Raw genomic sequence first — 23,753 nt, forward strand, 5'->3', positions numbered from 1 at the left:
TTTCAGATAAAAAATTAAAGTTCATCTTCATTCTCCGCTCTGAAGGTCCTTTGAGACCTACATGAAAACTAGACGCTATAAAATGTGGAAAGAGGGAAAGCGGATGAAATGCGATCCTTTTTCACTGAAACGGACAAAGGCTGTGGGTCCAGCGGAATGGAAAACTCATTCAGTTTCCGGTCTCCCATTCCAATCGAAACTGGTTGTGGCAAAATTCTCTCTCGAAACTCCTTGGAATGGAAAAGCCCAACCGGGAAAAAGGGCGTTCGGAAAGGGATGTGGCCATGTCGGCCGTGTGCTTCCCATTTATCCGTCAAGAATATGCCGGCGATATTCTTCAAATTATTCTAACGGGAAGAAAAAAATTAACCGTTGAATGGCCACAAATTTCAATGATAATTACCGTCTATATAAAATTCTTTTCTTTTACCGACACCAGCATTGATCTAAGGTAAATCATGAATCGAGGCGCCGTATAGGGACCCTTTTTCTCAAGTTGGTGTTTGTCATCTTTAGATTGTCAATTTTACAGCCGTATTATTCCGCTCAACTAGATGAATCATGCCAGCATCGACAATTCAAGAAAAGTCAAACTTCAAACTTTGTAACATTTATGTCTGTCTAATTCATTGGTGGGGCAGTATTAGCTGATATGGGTTGACATATCTTGATACCGGCAATATTGTTTTTGATTATTTGGTATATAAGACAATGCAAGTTTGTTTGATCATTGCACTGGAAAACTAAAGGTAGCGTTTCGATGTACACTAAAAAAAAATTAGTTTTGCGAAAACTAGTTTGGAATCGATTTTGAAAAACTGGTTCGTGTGTTTGACTACAGGATCAAAACACTTTTCCTTTTTTTTTTCTTTTTTGTGAATAACCTGAGGTGCCATGCTAATTCATTTCCTTATAAAAACAATTTTTGCCAAAACTCATTTTTGGTGTCATCCAAACTTCTTGGAAACGGCATTTTGAAAGTAAAACCATTTTTTACTTCAAAAAATGGTTTGGGGCTGTCATCTAAACGCCTTCTTAGAGTTCACCATGCTTTATCTGCTCAATATCCAAGAAATTATAAACGACGAAGTTCCAATTGGGACTCTAATTTGTGATCGTCTCGATTCCAATACTTGGCACTTGAAGTCACGTTTGTTTTGCAATACGAAATACAAGGCACTAAAGAACTTCTTAATTATAACAGTAACTCCAGAGAAAACGTCGCACGTTTCAGAGAAGATGATGAGAATCTCCGACGCCGTAAGACGCCTCGCTGCGTGCCGGGCGTCGGAATTTCCGTCGCAACCTGAGGCGCTTGTTATACAGACATGTTTCGTTTCACTTTGACGTGAAATTCCGATTTCTTCAAAAATGCATAAAACATTTGTTCCAACTCGAATCGTACTTCGACACAGTTAAATCTCTTTTCCGGAAAGAGATAAACGGGAAAAAGACGAAGACTAACGTTCATTTTGCGTGCTGCGAAAAAAAAAGAAGTCCCCAGCTCATCTTCTGCGCTTCCCGCCAGGCAGACGCCGGAAAAAGGAAAAGGAGAATTTCTTATCTATGGGTTTTTACTTGCGCTTTCATTTATTTGAGAAAGGCCTCAACTTTCCAGGAAGGAACTACAACAAGAAAAGGTCGAAGGCCTTTATATGCTTCAGAGCACGCGTTCTTCGTGAAAACAAAAGTCGTCCACTTCCGGGGGTAAAAAAAAAAAAAGGACAAAAAGAAGTTACTTCCACATGTTCTTCCCCATAAATACAGCTTGCTTTGTACTCCACCGTCGTCACTCTTCTGCAACTATTACGCGCTCTTTTAGAGCGTGACAGAGGGAGAAGGAGGGGTCATCTTTTCCCCTACCACCATGAATCCCACCCCTTTTCTGCTCTTCCTCCTGCTGCTCGGAACCTCCACAATCAGCAGCGTGGCCGCGTTGGGGTTTAAATGCAGCGGCACCGCTACGAAATGCCAAGCCTTGGTGGGATACACCCCAAAGAATGCGTCGACTCTCTCCGCCATCGCCTCCCTCTTCGGCCTCAAGTCCCACTCCTCCCTCCTGGGGCCCAACGCCCTCCCGCTCAACACCTCCAAGCACCACAAGATCACCGCCGGCCAGGCGGTCCGTGTCCCCATCAGCTGCAGCTGCGGCAATGGCAGGGGCTACTCCGACCGTTCTCCGGTGTACGTCGTGAAGCACGGGGATTTCCTCGACCATATTGCGAGGGACGTGTTCTCCGAGCTCCTGAATTACAGCTCCATCGCGACTGTCAATAACATCCCCGACCCCAACCAGATTCAAGGGGGGCAAAAGCTGTGGATCCCGCTCCCTTGCAGCTGCGACCAAGGGGAAACCTTTCCGATTGAACACTACGCCCACGTTGTGGCGAAGGGCACGGACCTGACTGGAATCGCCGCCCAGTTCGGGACTACCCAGGCAAAGCTCATGACTCTCAACGACATCTCCGACGCCACCACCCTCCAGGCAGGCCAGGTGCTCGACGTGCCCCTCCGAGGTGAGCCCTCTCCTGATCGCCCCTCTCTCCCTTCTTCACGCAGGCGTGCGTATGGTTCAGTCATTAGTCTGAAACAGGAACGCGATTTTTCGTGAACGAATTTACGATCTTGTCGTTTCGGGCTCCTGCCTTGGTAAGGTTTTTGGGTTGGAGAGCCAAATTCCCAAAATAGCTTAGTCATTTAGGGCTTGCGCTGGGATGGTAGTAGAACGATTCTCTTTAGAACATATTCTTATATAGTATCATGTTTGTTGAGAATGATTTGATACATTTTTTGAGCAACTTTATGTTGATGAGGTTGGCGCATCGTGGTGGTCAACTTTGTTTTGTTACGGTGGGTGGTCGCTTTTAGTTGAAGCAAATCGTTCGACTATGGATCTTAATCGAGGCAATAACAGAACTTTTTGTTCGTTTATTTCTTGCAGTTTGCTCTTCTGCAATCCAGAACACGTCGTTGGACAGTTCTTTGGCAGTGGCTAATGGCAGCTATGCTTTTACTGCTAAGAACTGCGTCCTGTGCAAATGCAGCAGCGCCTCCTGGCAGTAAGTCCTCATCCCTTCTCCATCTCTGTTTCTTTTATGCTCTCTGCTAAAGCGACTTCAATTTCTCAGGGAATTCCCTACGGATCGCCGCCTGATTCGTTGTTATCCTTTCTTTTCTGGTGTTGCTGCAGATTAGATTGTGCGCCCAATACCTTAGGCAACTTAACCTGCCCTTCCATGGAGTGCAGCAGCACGGGCATGACCATGGGGAACCGGTCTACCGTCACCTCCTGTCAAGAAAATGTGTGCTCTTATGCTGGTTACACAAATAACAATACCATCCTGACCACCATGATCTCCCAATCAACTTGCCCTGTTTCACGTAAGTGCCTCCTTCTTCTTCTTCCTGAAGACGATAAATCTTGGACCTCTTAGTGCATTAGAGGTGATTAAGCCCTTTTCCATGAAAAAAGATTAGGGAACCATGCATACTTGGTTGGTGGGTCAGCTGTAAAGCTTGTCGTGCTGGTTTAATCTGTTCTCTTCTTCATATGGTCGACTTCTCCAAGACATAAATCTCCAAGTTGAATGATCTTTGAGCAACATCTGGGCAGGCAGGGCCAAAAGACCTCGGCCTCTCAAGAGACCACAGTGTTCATTGATGCCATTACAACTACACTTGCTAAGTTCACCAACATATTAGATAAGAAACTGTAAACGCATGTTTAGATAGAGCATTTGATTGCGTCGATCTGCTTAAACAAAAGTATGTTGGTGATACCATCGTTAGTATTCGCGACGGTGGCTCTTGATATCTAGAATAAGCACGATGCTGAGCAGAAATTTAAAGGGGCGGACCAGATTAGAACTTTGATCTTAAGAGCTGCCCTGTAGAACTTTGGATCTACCTCTATCTCTAGGTTGTTGTATAAAGCGTGGCCCAATGCGCCCCCACTTTATTTAGGTCTCACTTGGTGCTTGATTACTTCAGATTTATGAATGTGATGTGGCGTGCTTTTGTTGACATGGCAAAAGCCTTACATTAAAATTCACTGTGCTCTGATTTTTGTTTCCAATGTTTGAACGTGATGTTCTTTTGAGCGATGTGTAGGCTGAGCTCCCACTGATGTTACTTCTTCGAGCCATGTGCTTGTAGGGGCTAAGTGGTTGTTTGCTCAGCTCGAGTTTTAAAAAATTCTCACCTGTAGTGCGTTGAAACACGTGAAAATTTTAGTATACATTTTTTGGTTTAAACATGAAGAATGTGAATGTGAAGTTTTATGCACTTGAACATGGAAAAATTATAAGTTTCGCTATTTGTGACAAAATTTGTCGTGCTGGTTTAATCTGTTCTCTTCTTCATATGTTCGAAATGATTCATGTTTAGAAACGCATTCTAACAAGTGAAGCTAGTGAGTGGCCTTTAGTAGAAGAAGAGCCATCGCTATTTGTGACAAAATTTGTTGGATCGGTGCGATGCAGCTGCTTCGTCTCCAAGCGAGAGTTCTCCTGCAAGCGCAGTCATGGGCCGCGTAAAAGGAGCGAGATGGGGTTGGCCATTGATGTTGGGGTTGCTTGCTTCTGTACTGCTGATCCATGCATGAGGTCTAGCTTTTTCTCTTAACGGAAGTGCTCAAATGGAAGTGCACCCAATCGGATCCACCGTGATTCCCTCATCCTGTTGTGTCGCCTTCTTGTCATTTATTTATTTTTCCTTCTTTGATCATTTGTGGTCTTGCTGTATAATGTGACCAAGAAATTCGGAGCTGCGTATTGGTAAAACCTTGTTTTGAACTTTTTGAATGTCATTTTCCTTTTCTGCATGGGTCAAGAAATCGGCGTTGAGGGGCCAGCAACATCTGTCTTCCTGCCATACTGTTTTACTTATGTTGCTTTTGATAGCCTCGGCAATCAATTATATTCGACACTGTATTAAAAAACGTGAGATCTTGGTAACGTTGATTTTCAGTTGATGTTACATGTTAAAAAAAAAAAAATCATATATTTAAGGTTGGATCTTAGGCATCTTCTATCACTGTGGGTCTAAGAATGGAGGTGAAACAAACAAGTCCTTAATCAATTTCCATTTTGTGTTCTATCTCTCTCTCTCTCTCTCTCACCAACCAATGTATAACATGGTTGGATCTGTGGTGCATGAACAGCATGTCTCTCATGACCATTATCCTTCAATCGGCATTGGAGGTTATAGGCTAGAGGTGATGTCCTACAGCCTTTCAGGACAAGACATAGGTGTCGATTTCTTTATAGCAAGCTCGATCAAGCTTGACTCGACTACATAAAATTAAGCTATCGAACTTAACTCGTTTGATGGTAACTCGTGTAAGTGTTAATTTATGTAACTCGTTTAATTTATGTAAACGTTTAATTCGTGTAACTTGTGAAATTATGTTTTTACCTTAAAAGTTGAAACATGTGGATCGGGTATTATATAGAGTATTGGTTTGCAAATGGAGTCAAATATAAACGAATCTTGAGTTCTTGAAACTCGAACTCGACTCATTTATCATTTCGAGTTTTTTTTTAAGTTCAAACTTGACTCATTTATAAACGAGTCGAACACGAGCCAAGCTTTTTCGAGCGAGTTCCAGTCAAGCCCGAGTTAACTCGCCTCGTTGTGCAGCATTATTTCTCCCCACTTCCAAGGCTTTCAAGCTCGCTTTTTCCACCTTTTTATAGTAGCTAGAGTTTAATTGGACTCTGTGGTTGCATGTCCATAAAAACTAAGGACCATTATGAGCCAGCGTTTCGAGTAAAATTTTCGTTTACTAGAACAATGTAATGGGGTCAAGTCAAGGAAGAAATAAGACAGGCCCTACTTTACTCATTTTCTAGTTTCTCACGGTGGACCAGTGAAGTCCAGGACTGTGCAACAACGAACTAATCTTTGTCAGTATCTCTCAAGATCTTGAATGGGAACAAAAAAATTAAAGCCAAGATGTTGCGCCTATTCGTTTTGCTACTTCCAGCAAATTTCCTTCTTGACAAAACATCACCTCTTTTTCTTCTCCTTGTGGAGAAAATATCATGGATTGTGTTCATTTCTGCGACCATTTTCCTACTCCAAACCTATCTTCAAACGGAGACGGAGACTAAGAAAATCAACATTCGCACTGGCTTTGATTGAATCAAACTTACTCGGAAGCCACCATGCAAGCTCACAGATGGTTAAGTTGTGCAATCATAATAAGTGGTCACAGGACTTGACTGCACCAACTCAAGAAGAAGACAAGTTGAGTCACCGTGCTAGTCAATTGGCCGGTTGACAAGTGTGCGTCCGCAATCAAAGATTTGGTTGACTGTTGACTTCGGATTGAGATTTGAGCATGACTTTTTTTTTTATTAACACTTGTTCACAAGCTGTTTCGGCCCTAACTGATTGAGGATCGATCCATCTCTATTTCATTGTGATCGACAATCAGTTTCAAAAACCTTGAAATCTTAAGACAAATTCGTCATTTTTCTACCTCTATAATGATGAATTAGGCGCCGCCACGTACTTACTTAAACGAGTTTATATCAGGAGAAGTGATCATATTCTTGAAGGAAACTATTAATGGGCAAATTTAATCTGAAACGCTTTATCTATTCTGGATTACTTGAGAAATGGTTGAGATAAATTGGTCAGTAGCAACAGCGCAGGCATGGATTTCGTTGATGGAAAAAGAAAACTCTTACTATCGTCATCATTTTCTGTCTAATCAGTCAGTGGGTCAGATGATGCATTGAGAAAGAAATTTGAACTCTTATATTCTGAATGTGAATGCGCAGACTAGAAGGCGGGACCGTGGAGTCCAGGTCTTCTCTGCAAATAAATTTCTATGCAGGGAGCCAACTAGCAAGCATCGTGGTTAAGATCTGATTCCAGAATTTGAATACTAACAAGCACAGTATGAAATCCATTGACATCCCCAAGACCACAATATGTTAGAAGAGTAAAAATCCCGGTCGTCACGGCCGGTCGTCCCGTCGTCGACGGTTGACCCCTAACATCGATTGGCCCACCCCTTGACTGTCTTTTTATATTCAGATAAAGAGAAGGAGAGAGAGAGAGATTTATTCATTTTCAGTATTAAAATTTAAACGCACAAAGCAAAGCTCTGCTCAACCAAAAATTTCTAACTCCGTCACCGCCGTCGTCGATTTCTCTGATAGACGCCATGAAAGTACGGACCACCCTCTTCTTCTTTCTGGCGTTGCTGATAACCACGCATCTGAGAGCCGCTGCCCTGGGATTCAAGTGCTCTAGTGCCACCACTCACACCTGCCAGTCCATGGTCGGCTACATCGCGTCCACAAACACCACCCTTGCCGCTGTCGCCACCAAGTTCGGCCTCCGCTCCTACGCCGTTCTGCTCGGCCCAAACTCGCTTCCCCTCAATGCCTCCGGCCACCACCCAGTCGGATCCGGACAGACGGTCCGGGTCCCCATACCCTGCCGCTGCACGGACGGAAGGGGTTATTCGGATCGGGTCCCAGTGCACACGGTCCAGGACAATGAGTACCTCTACGTGATAGCCACGGAAGTGTTCTCGAGTCTCGTGGACTACCCATCCATCGCCGCCGTCAATCGGATTCGGGACCCCAACACGATCCATAACGGGCAGAGGTTGTGGATCCCGCTCCCGTGCAGCTGCGACCCGGTCGGGAAAAAGTTCCCGGTCATTCATTACGCGCACGTCGTCCTGCCTGGCTCCTCCTTGGACGGCATCGCCGCCCAGTTCGGTGATGATGAGGGCCAGATCATGAAACTGAACGGCATTGAGAACCCGAACCTCCTTGCAGCAGGGCAGGTCCTTGACATCCCCCTCAGAGGTGAGTCTGTTTCGGATCCGATCTAACTGGGAACCGTACTTGTTTGTCCTGAAAATGGATTCCCCTGCAGTTTGTTCCTCTCAGATCCGGAATTCTTCATTGGACAAGTCCTTAGCGGTCGCCGGCGGCAGCTACGCCCTTACTGCACATAACTGCGTCCAGTGCAAATGCAGCAATTCTTGGCAGTAATTCCTTTCACTCTTTTTTGAGCTCATCTGTCTTATTCTTGACCATTCCTGCCATGGGAAGAAGTGTTTGGTTCAATATTGTTAGAAATTGCCTCGATGTGATCTGAGGTCGGCCGGATTCCATCTGTGTTTAGCTCTTATAGATAATTATAAGATCATTCCTCAACGACGCTTAACATCTTTTTATTACTACGAGTTGTCAGGGGAAGAGATTTCATAGGAACGGTTGTCCAAATTTTGGTGGTACAAAAGTTTGATTCTCTTTTTATTTAAGCAACTTTTTGGTGATTGTAATTCCTAATTTTTGAGGTTGCGTTGTTAAATTTTCAGACTGCAGTGTGAACCAAATCCTGTGGCGAATATGTCCGCTTGCCCCTCCATGCACTGCAAAGGCACAAACATGGTCATCGGCGACTCTGTCACCGGCACTGGTTGCGGTTCGCCGACTTGTTCATACGCCGGTTACACAAATCAGAGCATTCTCACGGCCATCGCCGCCGGACAAACATGTGTACCCGCCGGTGAGTTCACATTCTATTGCTGAACATTTGAAACACCACGTCGCAGTATTACAACCCGATTTTTGGTTGGTCAACATGCAGATAAACATAACATCATCATTTACATGTACATGTAACTGGTATTAATAATTTCTCGCTATATTTTGACAAGCTTCAATTAAAAATGACTCAAAAGCCATCAGCGACTTGTTCTCGCTATCCATCATAATGTCTTTTAAGACCATATTGTTAAATGCGTTGACGTGAAGCGATGCATTGAGCTTGCCAGGTAAAACGATGCGCAATGTGGTGATGTAATTCTTATGCATTTGGTCCAAAATTTTGAAATATATAATATCAATGTAAAAAATAAAAAATAAAAAGGTAAAAATGATCTGGAAGTCTAACTTATTTGAAAAACTACCTATATACAATTTTCTATAAATTGAAACTAACTAGAAAGGTATGATCTCTAACTAACTTGAAAAATCTAAAATCTAAGATAAAAAAACATGTTTTTTCAAAGTACAATAAAATTTTATGAAAATTCAAAAACCAAAGGTCCTTTCTTTTTTTGCTTGTTAGCTTGTAGGCACACAAAAAAGGAAGAAAATATTAACTCAATTCAAAAACTTGTTAAATGTGAAACAAAAGAATTTAATATATAAGAATTATAAGCAAATACCCAATAACAAATGAAATCAACTTGACAAGTTTTGTTCCTTAAAATAAATTTCATGCTACGTAATGCCCAATTTAAATGTCTAATGTAATATAGATGAACCGAAAAGCATATGATATCCTAGATAACCAGCAAGAATGACTACAGGTCAATGTATCATTCTTATCGACCGACATCAACCATTGAACCGAAGAGAGGACGAGAAAAATATAAAAGAGATAAACAAAACTACTCATCAAAACTGAATCAAATCATTATTGAAGATCACACATGTGCTGCCAGAGAGTTCACCAAAGAGCAGGGTCAAAAGTTTTTTTTTTTTATTGGGAGAATTTTGGTCATTGCACACTTATATGCACAATTTTTTTTTGTGCATGTAATCAACTTCATCGGGAAACTCTTTCTATTTTCCGGCTCTTATAAGTGCCGGCGATGCATTTAATTTGAAAAAATCAGATACGAAAAAAATTGAATAACCAAATCAGATCAGATTTAGATTTAGAAAATAACATATGATCAGACAAATCAGATTCAGATCATAGTCAGACTGTGTATGACTTTTCTGTATTCATATTTGAATCTGAATCTCAATTCAGATATGTGAATACTCGAAAAATCGGATATAGTCGTCCATTCATTCGTGAGGTGCGTGCACCAAATATGCTGCATAGTGTCGCCTTTCTCCTCCTCATGCACTGTATAAGTGTTTTAGTATTAGTTGATCCCATCCATGGGCTCACTCTCTTTTAATGAAATGAACTAGCTGCTCCAACTTTGCCACCCACCGGCGCGCCCCCACCTCCACCGTCAACCGGTGCCCGGCAGCCTACTGGAGCGCCCCCCGCTCAGCAACCCACTGGTGTCGTGCAGCCTCCCAGTGTGCCCTCTTCTCCGCAGCCCAGAAGCTCTGCTCCTCGGCACCATGCTGCAAGATTGGCATGGCAGCTTATCTTCTATGCAACCTTAGCTTTTCTGTCATCTGCGTTTCATTGGCAGTGTTGAAGACTGTGGTCTCGAACAAGCTTTCTTGGTCCAATGATGTTTAAAACTATTTATAGTCTCAGTAGATTCGTCACTTTTAAAAAGTTTAACTGAAATTGTCGGATTTTACTTTGTTTATATTCTTCTTCCTTGAGTTTTCCTCGTTAATGTTGAAAGGATGAATGAGTACATGTATTAATCTGTTGCAGAAGTGCAACTTTTATTTACTAGAAATGAAAATAAACTTTCAAATATTTCTGTCTAGCTTTACACGAGGTCGGAGGATCGATCCGGTTTAAAAATGTATTCAATCGATCGCTTACCCATGACTGGAAGATTGTTCAAAGTCGATACATGTTAGATCTTTCTGGTGTGAGAGAAACAATAGCTGAATAAATTTTCATTGAAATTTGACGGCGACGGAAAACTTTCCGAGTCATTTAGCTTAAAAAATGACTCCAGACAGATGCATGTTCTTCAGTGAACAAGTGATTGAAAAACAAATGAAGAGAACTTTCGCAGGTTGCATGTGTCGAATCCTATCAATCAAGGGCCACAACTAGAAAGTAAGCAAATGATTGGTAACAGTGGGGTTCGATCGAACGGAACACAATGACTTCGCCCAATCTCAGACCATCGTCGATCAGTCATCCTCACGTCCAGTTTTGAGCTTAGCTCGTGAATTCACTGTCAGCCCCTTTACTGCGACTCAAAGAAAGGAAGTCTTCTGACACCGTGAAGACGAACTATTAGTTCCCTACGTGGTCTTAACAAAAGAAAGAAGATGAAGATAAACATAAGCAGGGATTGAACTGAGTTCCATCCTCCAACAAGTCTTAGGTAAAACGGAAGATTAGAGGACAAAAACAACTCCACACAGTGAATGCTGGACAAAATGGAATTTAACGGATGTAGGCCCGGACAAAAAAAAAACTATATATATATATATATTATCCTTGAGTGATTTGTACATGTGAACTTATCACAACATTATCATGGATATTTAATTTATTTGCTTTAAAAATGGCTTATTCTACCTTTTATTGTTGCTTCGTCCCTCACTTTTGCAGGCTTTAATTTCTGATATTTTTCCTGCCTAGATATTTTATCTGGGAACTGCTAAGATCGGGACGTTTCGCCTCGGATATTACCGAGGCTGGTGACTGTGACTAGCTAAGAATTTCTGACTACAGGGACCTAATTCTTGGGCCAAATGTCACCATGTGAGCTATTTATTTCATTTTTTTAATATAAGTTGCAACAAAAAAAAGAAAATGCTGCTAGATTATTGTTCCTATGCGGACTTAATTGGACACTTTAAAACTAAGCTCGAGCCTCACAAGCTTAAGATTGGAGTATTTATAAGTCATGGGGACAATATGTTTGTCATATCTAATATTTGGTTTAAAATTTTAAAATTAAATCTACAACCCAATTGATCATTGGACCCTATGTCCTTTACTAAAGCCTGATTAAATGGTTCCGGGCTTAAGTAAGTAATCGGGTAATCTCGAACCATTGACAGTCTTGAGCATGGTATGCTTTACATCTAAATTAGATTCACACACTAAAATTTGGTTATCTATTGGTCATAAAGTTGAACTCTTTTCGCTATAAAATTTCGATTTAAAACCTTCAAGTTGAATGAGATCGATAGTTGTCTATATCTAGAATTAATAAAACCCTAGGTTGTCTATATTGAAGAAACCGGAGATTGTCAAAAGACCTAGCGATCCACACCCTAATTTCTATGTTGGTCGCCCGGCGCGGCGCCCCATTGGCCAAGTATGGCTCTCTGAACCCAGTCGGCGGGAAAACCTAGCCAAGGCCAGATTCTACAAAAGGAGGGCCGGGCTAGCTGAGCCAGAGGACGCCCGTCTCTTTGTTATTCTGACGGGCTCTGCAACAGTCGATCGATCGAGAGGGGGCGAAGCCGCGACGGACAATATCGAGGAGGAGGAAGAGGAAGAGGAAGAAGCAGAACAGCAGGAGGAGGACTGGAGGAGGAGCGAGACGAGGAAGTTGTCCTTTCAAGGGAGGTAGTTTATCTCCAAAGTTGATCGATTGATCGCTTTCCTTGTGCTTGGTCATCTTCAGTCATCGCCCTGCATCAGTGATGGCGTCTATGTATCACAGTGGTGGTCCTGGAAGGCCACCACCTCCCTCTGCCTTCCCGCCTCAATCACAGCAGCAACAGCAACCGCCGCCACCACCTCCCCCATCAATGGCCTCCTCCTTCAGACCTAACCACAACCCTCCTCCTGCTCCCTCCCTTCAACCGAATCAATACCCTCCCGCCCATCCCCACCACCAGCAATCTTACCGCCCTCCTCCCTATCACCAACCTCCTCATGCTCCTCCTCCTTCTGGCCCTTCTCATAATTTCAACCAAATGCGCCCCAACTATGGATCTGCCCAATTCCCTCAACAGTACCCATATCCCCATCTCCCCCCACCGCCCCTGCAGCCTCCTCCTCCTCCACCACCGAACAATCCTCAGGTCGTCCCTCCACCTCCGCTTCCTCCTTCCTTGCCCCCACCTCCTCCTCCGCCTCCATCCAGCAATTCTCAGCATCTTCTTCCTCCTCCTCCGCCCCCGCCAGGACCAGCGCCCCAGTACTACTCCTCTTCGCAGTATCCTCAATATCCTCCTCCCTCTTCTCCTCCGCCCCCACCTCCGTCGTCTCCTCCGACGCTACCACCGCCTCCCCCGAACCCACCTCCTACTGCCTCTGGAATCAGGCCAGTACAGTCGCACGCTTCTCATCATCATAGACAAAAGGAGCGCCCTGCTGCTAGTGTGCAGAAACCCGGGCGGGACGCGCAGGCTGCTGCCAGGGTGGAGACTGAAGAGGAGAGGAGGATCCGAAAGCGGAAGGAGTACGAGCGGCAGAGGATGGAAGAGAAGCAGCGGCGGTTGATGAAAGAGTCGCAAGCAACCGTGCTGCATAAGACTAACTTGTTGTCTTCAGGTGCGAAGATGCACGGCTCCGTAACTGGATCGAGGGGTGTCGAGAGGAAGGCTCCATTTCTTACCGCGGATAGGGTGGAAAACAGACTAAAGAAGCCCACCACGTTCTTGTGCAAATTGAAGTATGCTTCCATCCGATGCTTCTCTTCATTAAATATCAAGAAAATCATGCTATCCTTTTGTAATGTCTTAACCCCTACTTAATTGCGGTATATTTGACACTTCTGCTGCGTTGAGATGCTACATAATGCCATAACCATGGGTAGCTGGTCTAAGCAAAATAATGATTACTAGTCAGGATTCAACATCAAACTCATGGTAAAATGTATTCTGATTTCTGGTGATTCAGCAGCCATCAACTTACTGAAACATCCCTCAGGATAATTCGGGCACCAACAGTTTAGTAAAATTAGCGTTGTCTGACTTAAAGGTTGTTTGCTTTTATATTCCAGAAAATTCTACTCTTGTTTACCTTCTTTTTGTATCATTCAGAAATTTGTCTTCGTACTGATTCTTCTTGATCTTTTTGCCATCTAATATACTGTGCTCTATTTTTCTATACCTTCTGTTCCTTGAAGGTTCAGGAATGAACTTCCAGATGTAACTGCACAGCCGAAACTCTTAACCATGAGCACAAACAAAGATCGGTATGTTTATCCCATTGCATGTCTTTCAGTCATTTGTCATCTTTTCATCGTATTTCATTTATTCAATTGCTATTGCTTTATCTTGATATATAAGTTTTGAGCCTATAAGTTTTCTCCACGTGCTATTTTGTAGAGTACATATTCTTTAATAACAGTGATAGGACACTTTGAAGGACTACACTGACTTGTTAACCATATTAAAGTTGCGAGCACTTAGTAAGTGTACTGTATTAAGCATGAATATATACATTTTTTTAAAAATTAAGAATGCAGTCTTTGCTCCAACTATCTAATAATATTTTGTACCTATGGTACTGGAAGCACATCATCAGCATAAAGTGGAAATGTGAAAAGAAATTCTTCCGTTCCTTGGGATGTTTCCAAGTTTAGAGGCTTAACATAGCCATGCAAAAGCTTTGTTTCTAATAGTCGCTATTCCATATGTTGTCTTACAGAAATTGGACTCTTCCATCTCTATAAATTTCTATATATATTTTCCAGGTTATAGTGGACAATGTACTTTTTTCTTGTTGCTTCTATCTGTTGCTAACTTGCTTGTAGAAGGCTAATAGACTTAAGAGTTAAGAATTATTTTTATTATTTTAAAGTATGAACTTTTATATGGTTCGAAAGCATCTTCACAAGATGCGCTTCTCGTTAATCTACACTATAGATGAAAATGCATTATGCATGGACTTTTGTGTCATTTAGTGGGAAGGGGAGTTACTTCACATGGATGGATGGGGATCATGTTTCTGTTATAACCATGTGAAAATTCTTGATGTTTTAATACCAGTAACAGATGTTTGTGATTTGATTTCATGAATTGCAACTGGTCAGTATAACTGCTTTAACAATCATTATTGCACTCTGATCTCTGAAAAGCTGCAAAAACCCTGACTACATTTTCTTTGCATGTTTCAAACATTGAATGCTGAGAGGATGCAGGAATTATATATTAATCTTGCTAAGATATTGTGGTCATTGATGGGAATTCTGTAAAATGGTTCCTGTAAGGTTTAAAAATTCATAATATTGTGTGTAAGTTACTTCCTGCTGTGATGCTATTCAGAAGAATTTGGAGAATGTATTGTCTTGGACTGTATATCTGATTATTGGAGGCACATGCAAATAATGGAAAAACATGTAAATTTCTGAAGCTAGGCTGCTGCTAATTGTTTCTTGGACAGTATAAATATTTGGCCATGTAAATATTTTTCCATTATTACATACATACACACATTGTGTCACATATTCAGAGGTTAGGCGTGAAGCTTAGGGGTTCCCTTGTATGTATTTTGACTGGAGTTATATCTAGCCATTCTTTATCCACCTGTTCCTTTTTTCTAATTATGATAAGATATTGTTTGAGCTTTCTGGATGATTATACTTACGGACTAGCTGGTGCATATTTTCCATATCCTGTTTGACTGTTCCTTGGCTTAAACCTCTTGGGCAACTCTCATTGCCCACCAAGAAGGCCTCATATGCTAAGTTGCCAAAATGGGGAGTTGGACATAGGTTGTTCGAACCAATCAAAGCTAGATGTTCAATTTGGCGAAGTCGATTGACTATAAATAAATAATGCATATGTTTATATGGCAATAATTAAAAAAATACAGAGACATTTATGTCTATACAGAGAATGCACATATGTATTTATAGGTTAGAGATTAGCTCACCAACCAATGATTAGACTTACTAAATGACTAGATTGACCAACTAGTCGCTGGTTAAAATGCAGCTTGTTCAACAATTGGCACAACTGAGTTGTCTGACCAGTTGACCAAGTAGTTGGAATTTTGACAAGCTCCTAGGGTTCTGGCCTGTGGCAATGAATGCACACATTATGTAGTGACTATGCCTCCTCAACTTGAGTCTTTAAAGAGGTTGTGAGGGTTTATGTGCTTAATCATTTTAGTTTATTTTTTCTGAATATTTCTATACTTTATTAATGGGAATAGTCACAGTTCGTATTTCTTTCCTATCTATTTTCTTGGTGTGAATGGGGAAAAAGTTAATGATGGCATGTATTATGATACTATTCTGAAATTTTTTCTTTAGTCTGTTGCCTTTCCCCTATGTATCCAGAATTTGTGGTACAAAATAGTGTGAGTTCAATCTGTATAGCGGCCATATTATATTTTAATAAGCTTTTCCAATGGGAATCATATGATTATGAAGGGTGAACTATCTAATGTATTTGCAGATATACCCGATATGCCATTACATCCTTGGAGAAGATGCACAAGCCAAAGCTTTTTCATGAGCCTGATCTTGGAATACCACTTGATCTACTTGATATCAGTGTATATAAGTAATATTTTCTCATCATTAAACTCTTTCTTTTCTTGAATTGCCTTCACATGTTGTCACTTATTCTTAAGTATAGTGGCCATGGTTTGGCATCACTAAACAAATGAAAATTTCAGGTATCCGGTTTATTTAGAGCTCTAACATTCTTCTTCTATTACTTAACCAGTACCCCCAGCATAAGGCCGCCTCTTGCTCCTGAAGATGAAGAATTGTTGCGTGACGGTGATGTAGCAACACCTGTCAAACTAGATGGAATCAGAAGGAAGGATCGCCCTACTGATAAAGGTGTTTCCTGGTTGGTCAAGACTCAATACATCTCACCTATTAGCTTGGATGCTGCAAAACAGGTAAAGCATATAAAAATTATGGGAATATTTATTCCTATAAATGTTCATAAACTTATGATAGTTGATGTTTTGTTTTTGTAGTCTATAACTGAAAAACAAGCTAAGGAATTGCGGGAGACAAGGGAAGGGCGTAACCTGTTCTTGGAAACCCTCAATAATAGGTACTTTTTTATATTACCAACTTACTTTGTGGTTAACCATCTAGCTATCTTTCTTATAATTCACCTGATTATCATAACCTTAAAATTTCCAGGGACAAGCAAATCCAGGCCATTGAAGAATCATTTAAGGCATCCAAGTCGCGTCCAGTACATCAAACCAAACCCCAACTGGAACCTGTTGAGATTTGGCCACTATTACCTGATTTTGATAGGTATCTTGCATCCATCAATTTTTGTACTCAAGTTTAATAGATATAGCTTGTTGCAATGTCTAACCATTTAGTTGAAAAAATCAGTCACACTTATTGTAGATCTCCTAAAGGAAAATGAGCCTAGTTACACCCTGGAAAGCTGAATGGATGCACAAATTAAAGTAAAAATCCTAATAACTTTTGAACTTCCAAAGATACAAAAAACAAGGTAAAAAAGGTGAAGAGAAGCTGGGAGACTTATTTTATTGCAGTTTTCTTCTTTTAATCGTGGTAAGAAGGAAGTATATTTTTCGCCAAGAATAACAAGAAATCACCAAGGCGAGCAGAAGACTATTCAAAGTATCTAATCTGGTGATCCAACACAAATCTGTCCTTGTCTAATAGGATTCTGTCAGTGGATTTTTGAAAATGCCATTCTGGAAACTTTCTATGGTTCATATCTATCTATGGGGCGATTGAATTGCTGATAGGTAAATCATTTGCATAAAAAAGTTTCTAAATGAGGCTGGTGGAAGAGCGGATTATTTGGTAAGGAAAAACTGTAGGAGAGAAGCTGCTGAAGGTGGTTTGCACTTCCTATAAATGTGTATGTGTACATCTTCTTCAGAATAGTTTGGTCCATAGATGTGTGATTTTACATTACATGAGCATAGAGTGCTAATACAGTTAGATATAGTTATCTAATTTATCAATGATCTTAGTTAAGTATATTTATTTGATAATGTCTTTTAGACCAGGTTTTTCCTGAGAACTTGAAAATACTTTGAGCTGTGACATTTTCACTGAGACATTCCTGAAAAGGACATATGGATATACAATTATCATCGTATACTTCCTGGAAAGAGAAGGACATAGGCTCTTGAACATATAAGGCTTTGTTGCTTCAGAAAATTGTTTACTATGTTCAATAAGATGACTAGTAATTCACTTAATTGACTTGACATTGTTGTTCTGCTATCATGCTTCCTAAACACTGGCAATTTTTTAATGTTCAGGTATGAAGATAGGTTTGTTACAGTGGCTTTTGATAATGATCCTACAGCTGATTCCGAAATCTACAGCAAGTTAGATCGTGATATTCGTGATGATCTTGAATCAAAGGTATATATCTGCTTACTTCTTAATATCGTGCTTTCTATTTCTTTCAAATTTTGGTAGATTTGTAACTGCATTATAAGTTTAATACTATCTTTCTCCAATTCTTCTCCACTAGTAATATTTTATTTTGAGATTCATGCCATTATTTGCCTCAATTTTGATTAGTTTTCATGGTACTGTTCTCCATCATGGCTTTCTCAGGCTGTTATGAAGAGTTTTGTGATCACTGGTTCCGACCCATCTAAACCAGAGAAGTTCCTGGCGTATATGGTTCCTGGCCCTGAAGAGGTACTGTTTAGTTTGTTTTCTTTTTCAGTTTTCTTTTTTCCCTTGCCAATCATGGCTACAGACAAACATGTTTCTGTTCCTTCCAGTGTTGGTAATGTTACTCCATATCAGAACTTAATATTTCTCCATATTAGAACTTATTGCTGATGCATATCATATCAGCGAATATCTACATTTTCTATCCCTTCCCAATGCGATACGAAGCTGTTATGGTTTTATATATAACTTTTGTTGCTCCATTGTTTAAATTTTAAACGATTAAAATATTTTAAATTATCTTTTTAAATTCAAGAAGAAAAAAAAAGCAGGGTGGTATGGGCTGATGTGTAGCAATGCATATCAGTCGGTACATCGTATTGGCATGCAAACCGATGCAGCACAATGTTGGTTTTTTCATACAATAGTGTTCCAGTACATTTGCTTTGTCATTGTGTTATTGCACTTTAGGCAGTATTCAGATTCTCGTTTTAAATTACATTTTCTTTGCATTATTATACTTTAGGCGGTTTGTACATTACGGTTGCTGACTATCAATGCATGGTTATTCTGTCTTTTATGATAGGTTTCAAAAGATATGTTTGATGAAAGTGAAGACGTGGTATACTCGTGGATCAGAGAGTATCACTGGGATGTAAGCATCGAACCTCAGAACCTTAATTGTTGCTTGTTTGGGGGTTGTGGTTGAATGCATGCAGGATTTTCTTTTAATTTTGTCTGTCATTTAGTGTATTCTTGAAAGAAAATAGGAAATTTCTTGCTATTAGATTGACTATTTTCTGTGGAATTGACTTTTTTTTTTGGTTTTATGTATTACTGCAAATTATTATCTAATAGAAAAAATAAAGATGTTTCTCACCGCTTTGGTTCTAGATTAACCAATTTTTGCCACATGCTTTGCCATCATTTTCACAGGTTAGAGGTGATGATGCAGAAGGTCCCACCACATATCTTGTTCATTTTGATGAATCAGCCGCCAGATATTTGGTATAAACTGTCTTTAGCAAATGTATTAAGAATGAGTAAGTGTACTCTATGTAATGTTCACACCTTGTTTCATATAATGCAGCCTCTACCCACAAAGCTTGTATTACAGAAAAAGAAGGCAAAGGAAGGAAGATCTGCAGAAGATGCTGATACCCATTATCCTGCACCCTCAAGAGTGACAGTGAGGAAGGGTTCATCTGTTTTCATTGGTGACCAAAATGAGCATGGAAGAATTTCCTCTGATCATGTATGTCCTGTACTGCTTGAGATCCATTTCCTGTTTGAGTATCAAAAGATTTGGTATGCACGGTTGAGGAAGTTTGACATACTTATTTATGATTAGTGAATGATTTCCCCACCTTGCTTCTAATATTGCTGTCAATGTTGAGACCTGACCATCTACCTGATGATCTTATCATTATAGAAGTGAACTGTGAATGGCAAGTGATGGGGAAGTCAATTACAATGTATTTCCTTTTCCTCTTTCTCCTTTGTTATAATATCTGAGCTCATAGCGTGTCAACCACCACAGGAAAGGGTGATGTGAGTGGGTTCTGTGTTGGTCTTGCAAACAAGGACAGAATAAGCCTGAGTTCTGAGCTTCTTGTCCTTTTATCCAAGTAGTGAGTGATTTAGTTTCTCATCTACTGGAATATTGTTAATGTTTTGTGGCTTTCGATTTTCTATTGTGCAAAGTTGCAAACAATGTTTGCCTTCCCTGATGATAATATATTATCTGAATCTACCTTTAATTGCTATTTTAAGATGTGCCACATGTAGTGCATTTCACTATTTTAATTCTACATATGCTGTCTGCCATTTTCAACAGAATCTTCCTGAGGTGGAAGAATGACCAAAATTCATGCGATATAAAGTTTGGTGTCTCTATATTGCTATCCATTTAGTGATAATGTTATACATTATTTGTATTTGTGCCTCACCGCAGGCTTCACTGCAATGCTTGTTGACCACGTATATTGCTGTGTTAGAATTTGTCTTTGTCTATTTTCAGTATTCTGTGTGTCAGACCAGTCTGTTTGACATATTATATTTGAATTAGATGTGGTATCAGTTAATTTGCTTTAGTTCTTTAGTTTTTCGTTTTGGTCAAATGGAAAAAAGCTTCTTTCCATAGTAGATAGCTTTACTTGCCTTTCTCCTTTCTGGAGGTGCCTATGGAAATAGCTTTTTCTATTGTGGCTTCCATGATGGATTTCTTGTACACATTTGCATGTGCTTCAAGCATCACATTTACTTTTATGATATAAACATGGGCATACATCTGTTTGGGTATTGAAAGAAAAATTATTTCCTTGTGGCTTTGAGTATTGTTCATCTTAGTCCCTATCCTGTTGACTTTTTTCTCTTACTACGTAGGATTATGCTAACAATAAAAGAGGCATTTCCAACTCAAAGCGGGGAAGGTCTCCAATTGAAGACAACAATGAGAAAAGGCGTAGAACAGAACATGAACTGGGCTTGGAACATTTTAGTGGAGATGACCTGTCAGATTGATATTCACTGTCATTGAAAGTCAAGGAGGAAAGGCTTTTCAAGCACAGCGCAATGCTATGCTTGAAATCTGAAGGGGACTGGCTTGCATTTGTTTTCTCAACACTGCAGGCTATGCATTTGGGCGAGTTCACATGTACATTGGTGCTTCACAGCAACAGATGCTGAAGTTGACACTTACCAAAGTGAGAACATGCACGGAACAGGGAATGGGTCCTTCCCAAGTAAACGGAAGCATGATCTTGAATCTTTCATTTTTTAGCAGAAACCTTGTATAATAGGATCTTCCCAAGTCGTCTGTTCTAAATATGTTCATTTATCTTGTATCTTGCCATTTTTTGAACTTGGAATATATTTATAATTTATCTACAGAACTATAAAAAAGGGGATATACCTCTAATGTTCACAAAAATTTTGGTTCATCCTGGTGTATGTGCAGCAGAACTGCTTCTGATTTGAGGAATGTACAGTTGAAATCTTTAATCTGTAGCAGTTGATTGTCTTATTACAAGTTGCACTCAAAGTTGTTCTTGGAAAGGCACCTGATTTGTTTGCGGTTATGATGTTGCATGGTTTAGACCAGTATGCCAACTTAGCAGAGGGGGTTTTGGGTCCTTAATGAGCTACAGACCTACAACTAGCAACCAGGGACTATCTTATCCCTCACCTGAGTTAGAATGTGAGATGTGGCATTCAGAGCCATTTTAGTTTACTGGCTTACATGGTTTTTGGTCAAAATTTTTTGGTGGTCCAGAAACCGTTTAGATGTGTTCTTAAGCCTTCTATCCATCCTTTTGATAGAAATCTTTCTTGGCATTTTCCTATTGAGAAATTATTTAATGTTCTTTTCTGTTGGTTTTGAGTTTTGACCAAGGCAGTGCCCACCGAAGAACCTTGAGACACGTACTCTACATGCCTGTTGATGACTCTTATCCCAGTGAATATTTGTTAAATCAGCATTTATTAGTGGTGGTATATGTTCAACTTGCAAACTGAAGAGCACCTTTATGCTGTTTTTTTTATTTATTTATTCATTGTTTATTTTTTCCATAATATTGAATTCCTTCAGAATTTAAGTTGCGTTTGGTACAGCTGATGAAGAATCTTCTTGATGAAGTTCCAGCAGGCTTGGAATTCTCTGGTGTTTGCCTCGCTATACAATTTCCAGAGTTTTGGAAAATAATGTTTCTAATCCTCTCTAAGGTAATCTATTTATCATCCATGTTCAGGAGAAATAGCAGGCTTTCTCCAAGTCAATGCAGCACAATGACAAACATGGAATTGAACATGTAAGACACTCGCTAGAAGGCCTGTGAGCCATACGTACAATAGGCGAACTTGGAATGTTTGCTTGCCATGATTAGCATGGTTTCCCCTTCCCTACTTTGTCTCTTATTTTTATTGGTGATGCATGCGTCTTCTTCTCATGGAGTTTGTTACTATTTTGCACCATGTTTCAAATTTCAGCTTCTACTTGATGTTTATGTATCATAATGGCTTAGATTCTAAATGAACATGATACGTACTAATTCTATGAGACACCTGTAACATGTGAAGCTTCTCTGACCTGTGTTTGCATTTCCTTGTCAATGTTTGTGTTTCTGGTGTAAATAGAGTTTATAAATCCACCTTCAGTGCCTTAGACCATAATGCCTGTATTCATTATTGCAAAATGATGCCTTATTGATAGGTTTGTCCAAGCACATCATAAGTTGCGCTGTTGATTAGTGTGTATCTGCTTGTTGCATCACTCCATGGCTGGTTCACTTTTTTTCTCTATAGTATTTTTCCGTCCTACAACAATTCCCATATATATAAATGTAGTCTTTCTATGAGAATCTCATGTTTCTAGATTCTATTGAGAATCATTGATCACCTTTTAGCATTTCTTAGCCTCTAATGGAAAACTTCAGTTGGATGCTAGTGACTGTTCATTCCTCTGGTGCAGAGGTCACTTCTTGGAGGTTGGGAGCTTTAGACCAAGTTTCCTGTTGAATTGAAAGTTGCACCTCTAAATATTTATAATTTATGGACTTTGAATCAGCATATGATTGAGAATAAAAAGCATTTAGTTGTTTCTCATGTAGCACCGGAGAATGAGTTTTGAAGGCAAAGCATATATGGTCTACGGTATTTATTGACAAATAATATAGGGTAGAACATGCATTGTAGGGTATCCATTGCATTTACAAATAGATAATTACTCACAAACACATATAGGCAAGTAGTTTAACTTGGAATTTGGCAACCAATGGTGGCAAATAGAAGAGATCATGGGAAAGGAGAGAATTAGCCACATATGTAGAGGTTGACTGGCATTTCAGGCTGATATTATGGGCTAGGAATTGGAAGCCAAATTTATTGCAACAAGACAATCATGTAGCTGATCTTTTGGCGAAAGGAATGACAGAATTGTAGCTGCTTTTGGAGTTTCATTGCCATCTGTTGGTCATCTAGAGTTTCTGGCTGCTGAGACGTGGAACTCATTTGCAGCAGCCTGCTCGACAATGTACTTTGGTCTTTGTGTCAATATGTCCCGAACCCACCGTATCAGGATTTGGCTGTAGCCGACTTGACATGAACAGTGAGTCATTAACAGTGATGGATTAAGACTTGGTATACTATTTAGTCTTTACTTTCTCATTGAATAATGGAATTTCCCATGTGACACTTTCTATTTGGTGTGGAGAATATATAGATAAGCGTCTTGATGATTGTGTTTCTTTGCAGCACTTCGCTTGATTATCTTTGTTTAACTGAGATCAGCATCCGCTATGGTCCCTGAGTGTGGTCCTTCATTTTCTGCATTATGTTTCTGGCGATCTTACTTCTTGGACGTTGAAGTTGCCAATTTCCAGGTCAATTTGTGTAAAAGTTGTTTTTAGCATAGTGTTATCTGTATCACACAATGTGGGCATCTATCATGCGCCAAGTATCACATAGGTTTGAAAAACTTATACGATATACCTATGATACATGATATGCTTGTGTATCATAGGCGTATCAGTTGTATTGTGCGATACGGGGGCTGTAT

The 23,753-nt window shown here is 40.2% G+C and overlaps 3 protein-coding genes across 3 annotated transcripts; all 3 read left to right on the top strand.

Annotated features, from left to right (window-relative positions):
- Positions 1-1,779: 1,779 nt before the first annotated feature.
- Positions 1,780-4,822, top strand: LOC116261567 (lysM domain-containing GPI-anchored protein 2-like). Its single transcript, XM_031640392.2, has 4 exons — positions 1,780-2,516; positions 2,942-3,059; positions 3,191-3,381; positions 4,482-4,822. Exons 1-4 carry the CDS (start codon positions 1,868-1,870, stop codon positions 4,601-4,603), a joined length of 1,080 nt encoding a protein of 359 aa, XP_031496252.1. The 5' UTR covers positions 1,780-1,867; the 3' UTR covers positions 4,604-4,822.
- A 2,294-nt stretch (positions 4,823-7,116) lies between these two features.
- LOC116261268 (lysM domain-containing GPI-anchored protein 2-like) lies at positions 7,117-10,331 on the top strand. The gene is made up of 4 exons (XM_031639953.2): positions 7,117-7,832; positions 7,903-8,017; positions 8,351-8,541; positions 9,966-10,331. The coding sequence occupies exons 1-4, from the start codon at positions 7,178-7,180 to the stop codon at positions 10,202-10,204; spliced, it is 1,200 nt and encodes a 399-aa protein (XP_031495813.1). The 5' UTR covers positions 7,117-7,177; the 3' UTR covers positions 10,205-10,331.
- Positions 10,332-12,017: 1,686 nt separating this feature from the next.
- Positions 12,018-21,230, top strand: LOC116260834 (protein PAF1 homolog). The gene is made up of 12 exons (XM_031639349.2): positions 12,018-13,276; positions 13,733-13,801; positions 16,011-16,118; positions 16,284-16,464; positions 16,546-16,625; positions 16,718-16,837; positions 17,833-17,938; positions 18,137-18,223; positions 18,786-18,854; positions 19,136-19,207; positions 19,290-19,454; positions 20,585-21,230. The coding sequence occupies exons 1-12, from the start codon at positions 12,300-12,302 to the stop codon at positions 20,720-20,722; spliced, it is 2,172 nt and encodes a 723-aa protein (XP_031495209.1). The 5' UTR covers positions 12,018-12,299; the 3' UTR covers positions 20,723-21,230.
- The last annotated feature ends 2,523 nt before the right edge of the window (positions 21,231-23,753 follow it).

The sequence above is a fragment of the Nymphaea colorata genome, chromosome 9 (assembly GCF_008831285.2).
Source record: "Nymphaea colorata isolate Beijing-Zhang1983 chromosome 9, ASM883128v2, whole genome shotgun sequence".
Lineage (NCBI taxonomy): Eukaryota > Viridiplantae > Streptophyta > Magnoliopsida > Nymphaeales > Nymphaeaceae > Nymphaea > Nymphaea colorata.

Coding starts and splice junctions, on each gene's coding strand:
- LOC116261567 (XM_031640392.2), top strand. CDS start 1,868: ATGAATCCCACCCCTTTTCTGCTCTTCCTCCTGCTGCTCGGAACCTCC. Junction 3,060..3,190: donor TGCAGCAGCGCCTCCTGGCA/GTAAGTCCTCAT, acceptor GTGTTGCTGCAG/ATTAGATTGTGCGCCCAATA. Junction 3,382..4,481: donor ATCAACTTGCCCTGTTTCAC/GTAAGTGCCTCC, acceptor GGTGCGATGCAG/CTGCTTCGTCTCCAAGCGAG.
- LOC116261268 (XM_031639953.2), top strand. CDS start 7,178: ATGAAAGTACGGACCACCCTCTTCTTCTTTCTGGCGTTGCTGATAACC. Junction 7,833..7,902: donor CCTTGACATCCCCCTCAGAG/GTGAGTCTGTTT, acceptor ATTCCCCTGCAG/TTTGTTCCTCTCAGATCCGG. Junction 8,018..8,350: donor AAATGCAGCAATTCTTGGCA/GTAATTCCTTTC, acceptor TTAAATTTTCAG/ACTGCAGTGTGAACCAAATC.
- LOC116260834 (XM_031639349.2), top strand. CDS start 12,300: ATGGCGTCTATGTATCACAGTGGTGGTCCTGGAAGGCCACCACCTCCC. Junction 16,119..16,283: donor CTTGATATCAGTGTATATAA/GTAATATTTTCT, acceptor TTACTTAACCAG/TACCCCCAGCATAAGGCCGC. Junction 16,838..17,832: donor CTATTACCTGATTTTGATAG/GTATCTTGCATC, acceptor TTTAATGTTCAG/GTATGAAGATAGGTTTGTTA.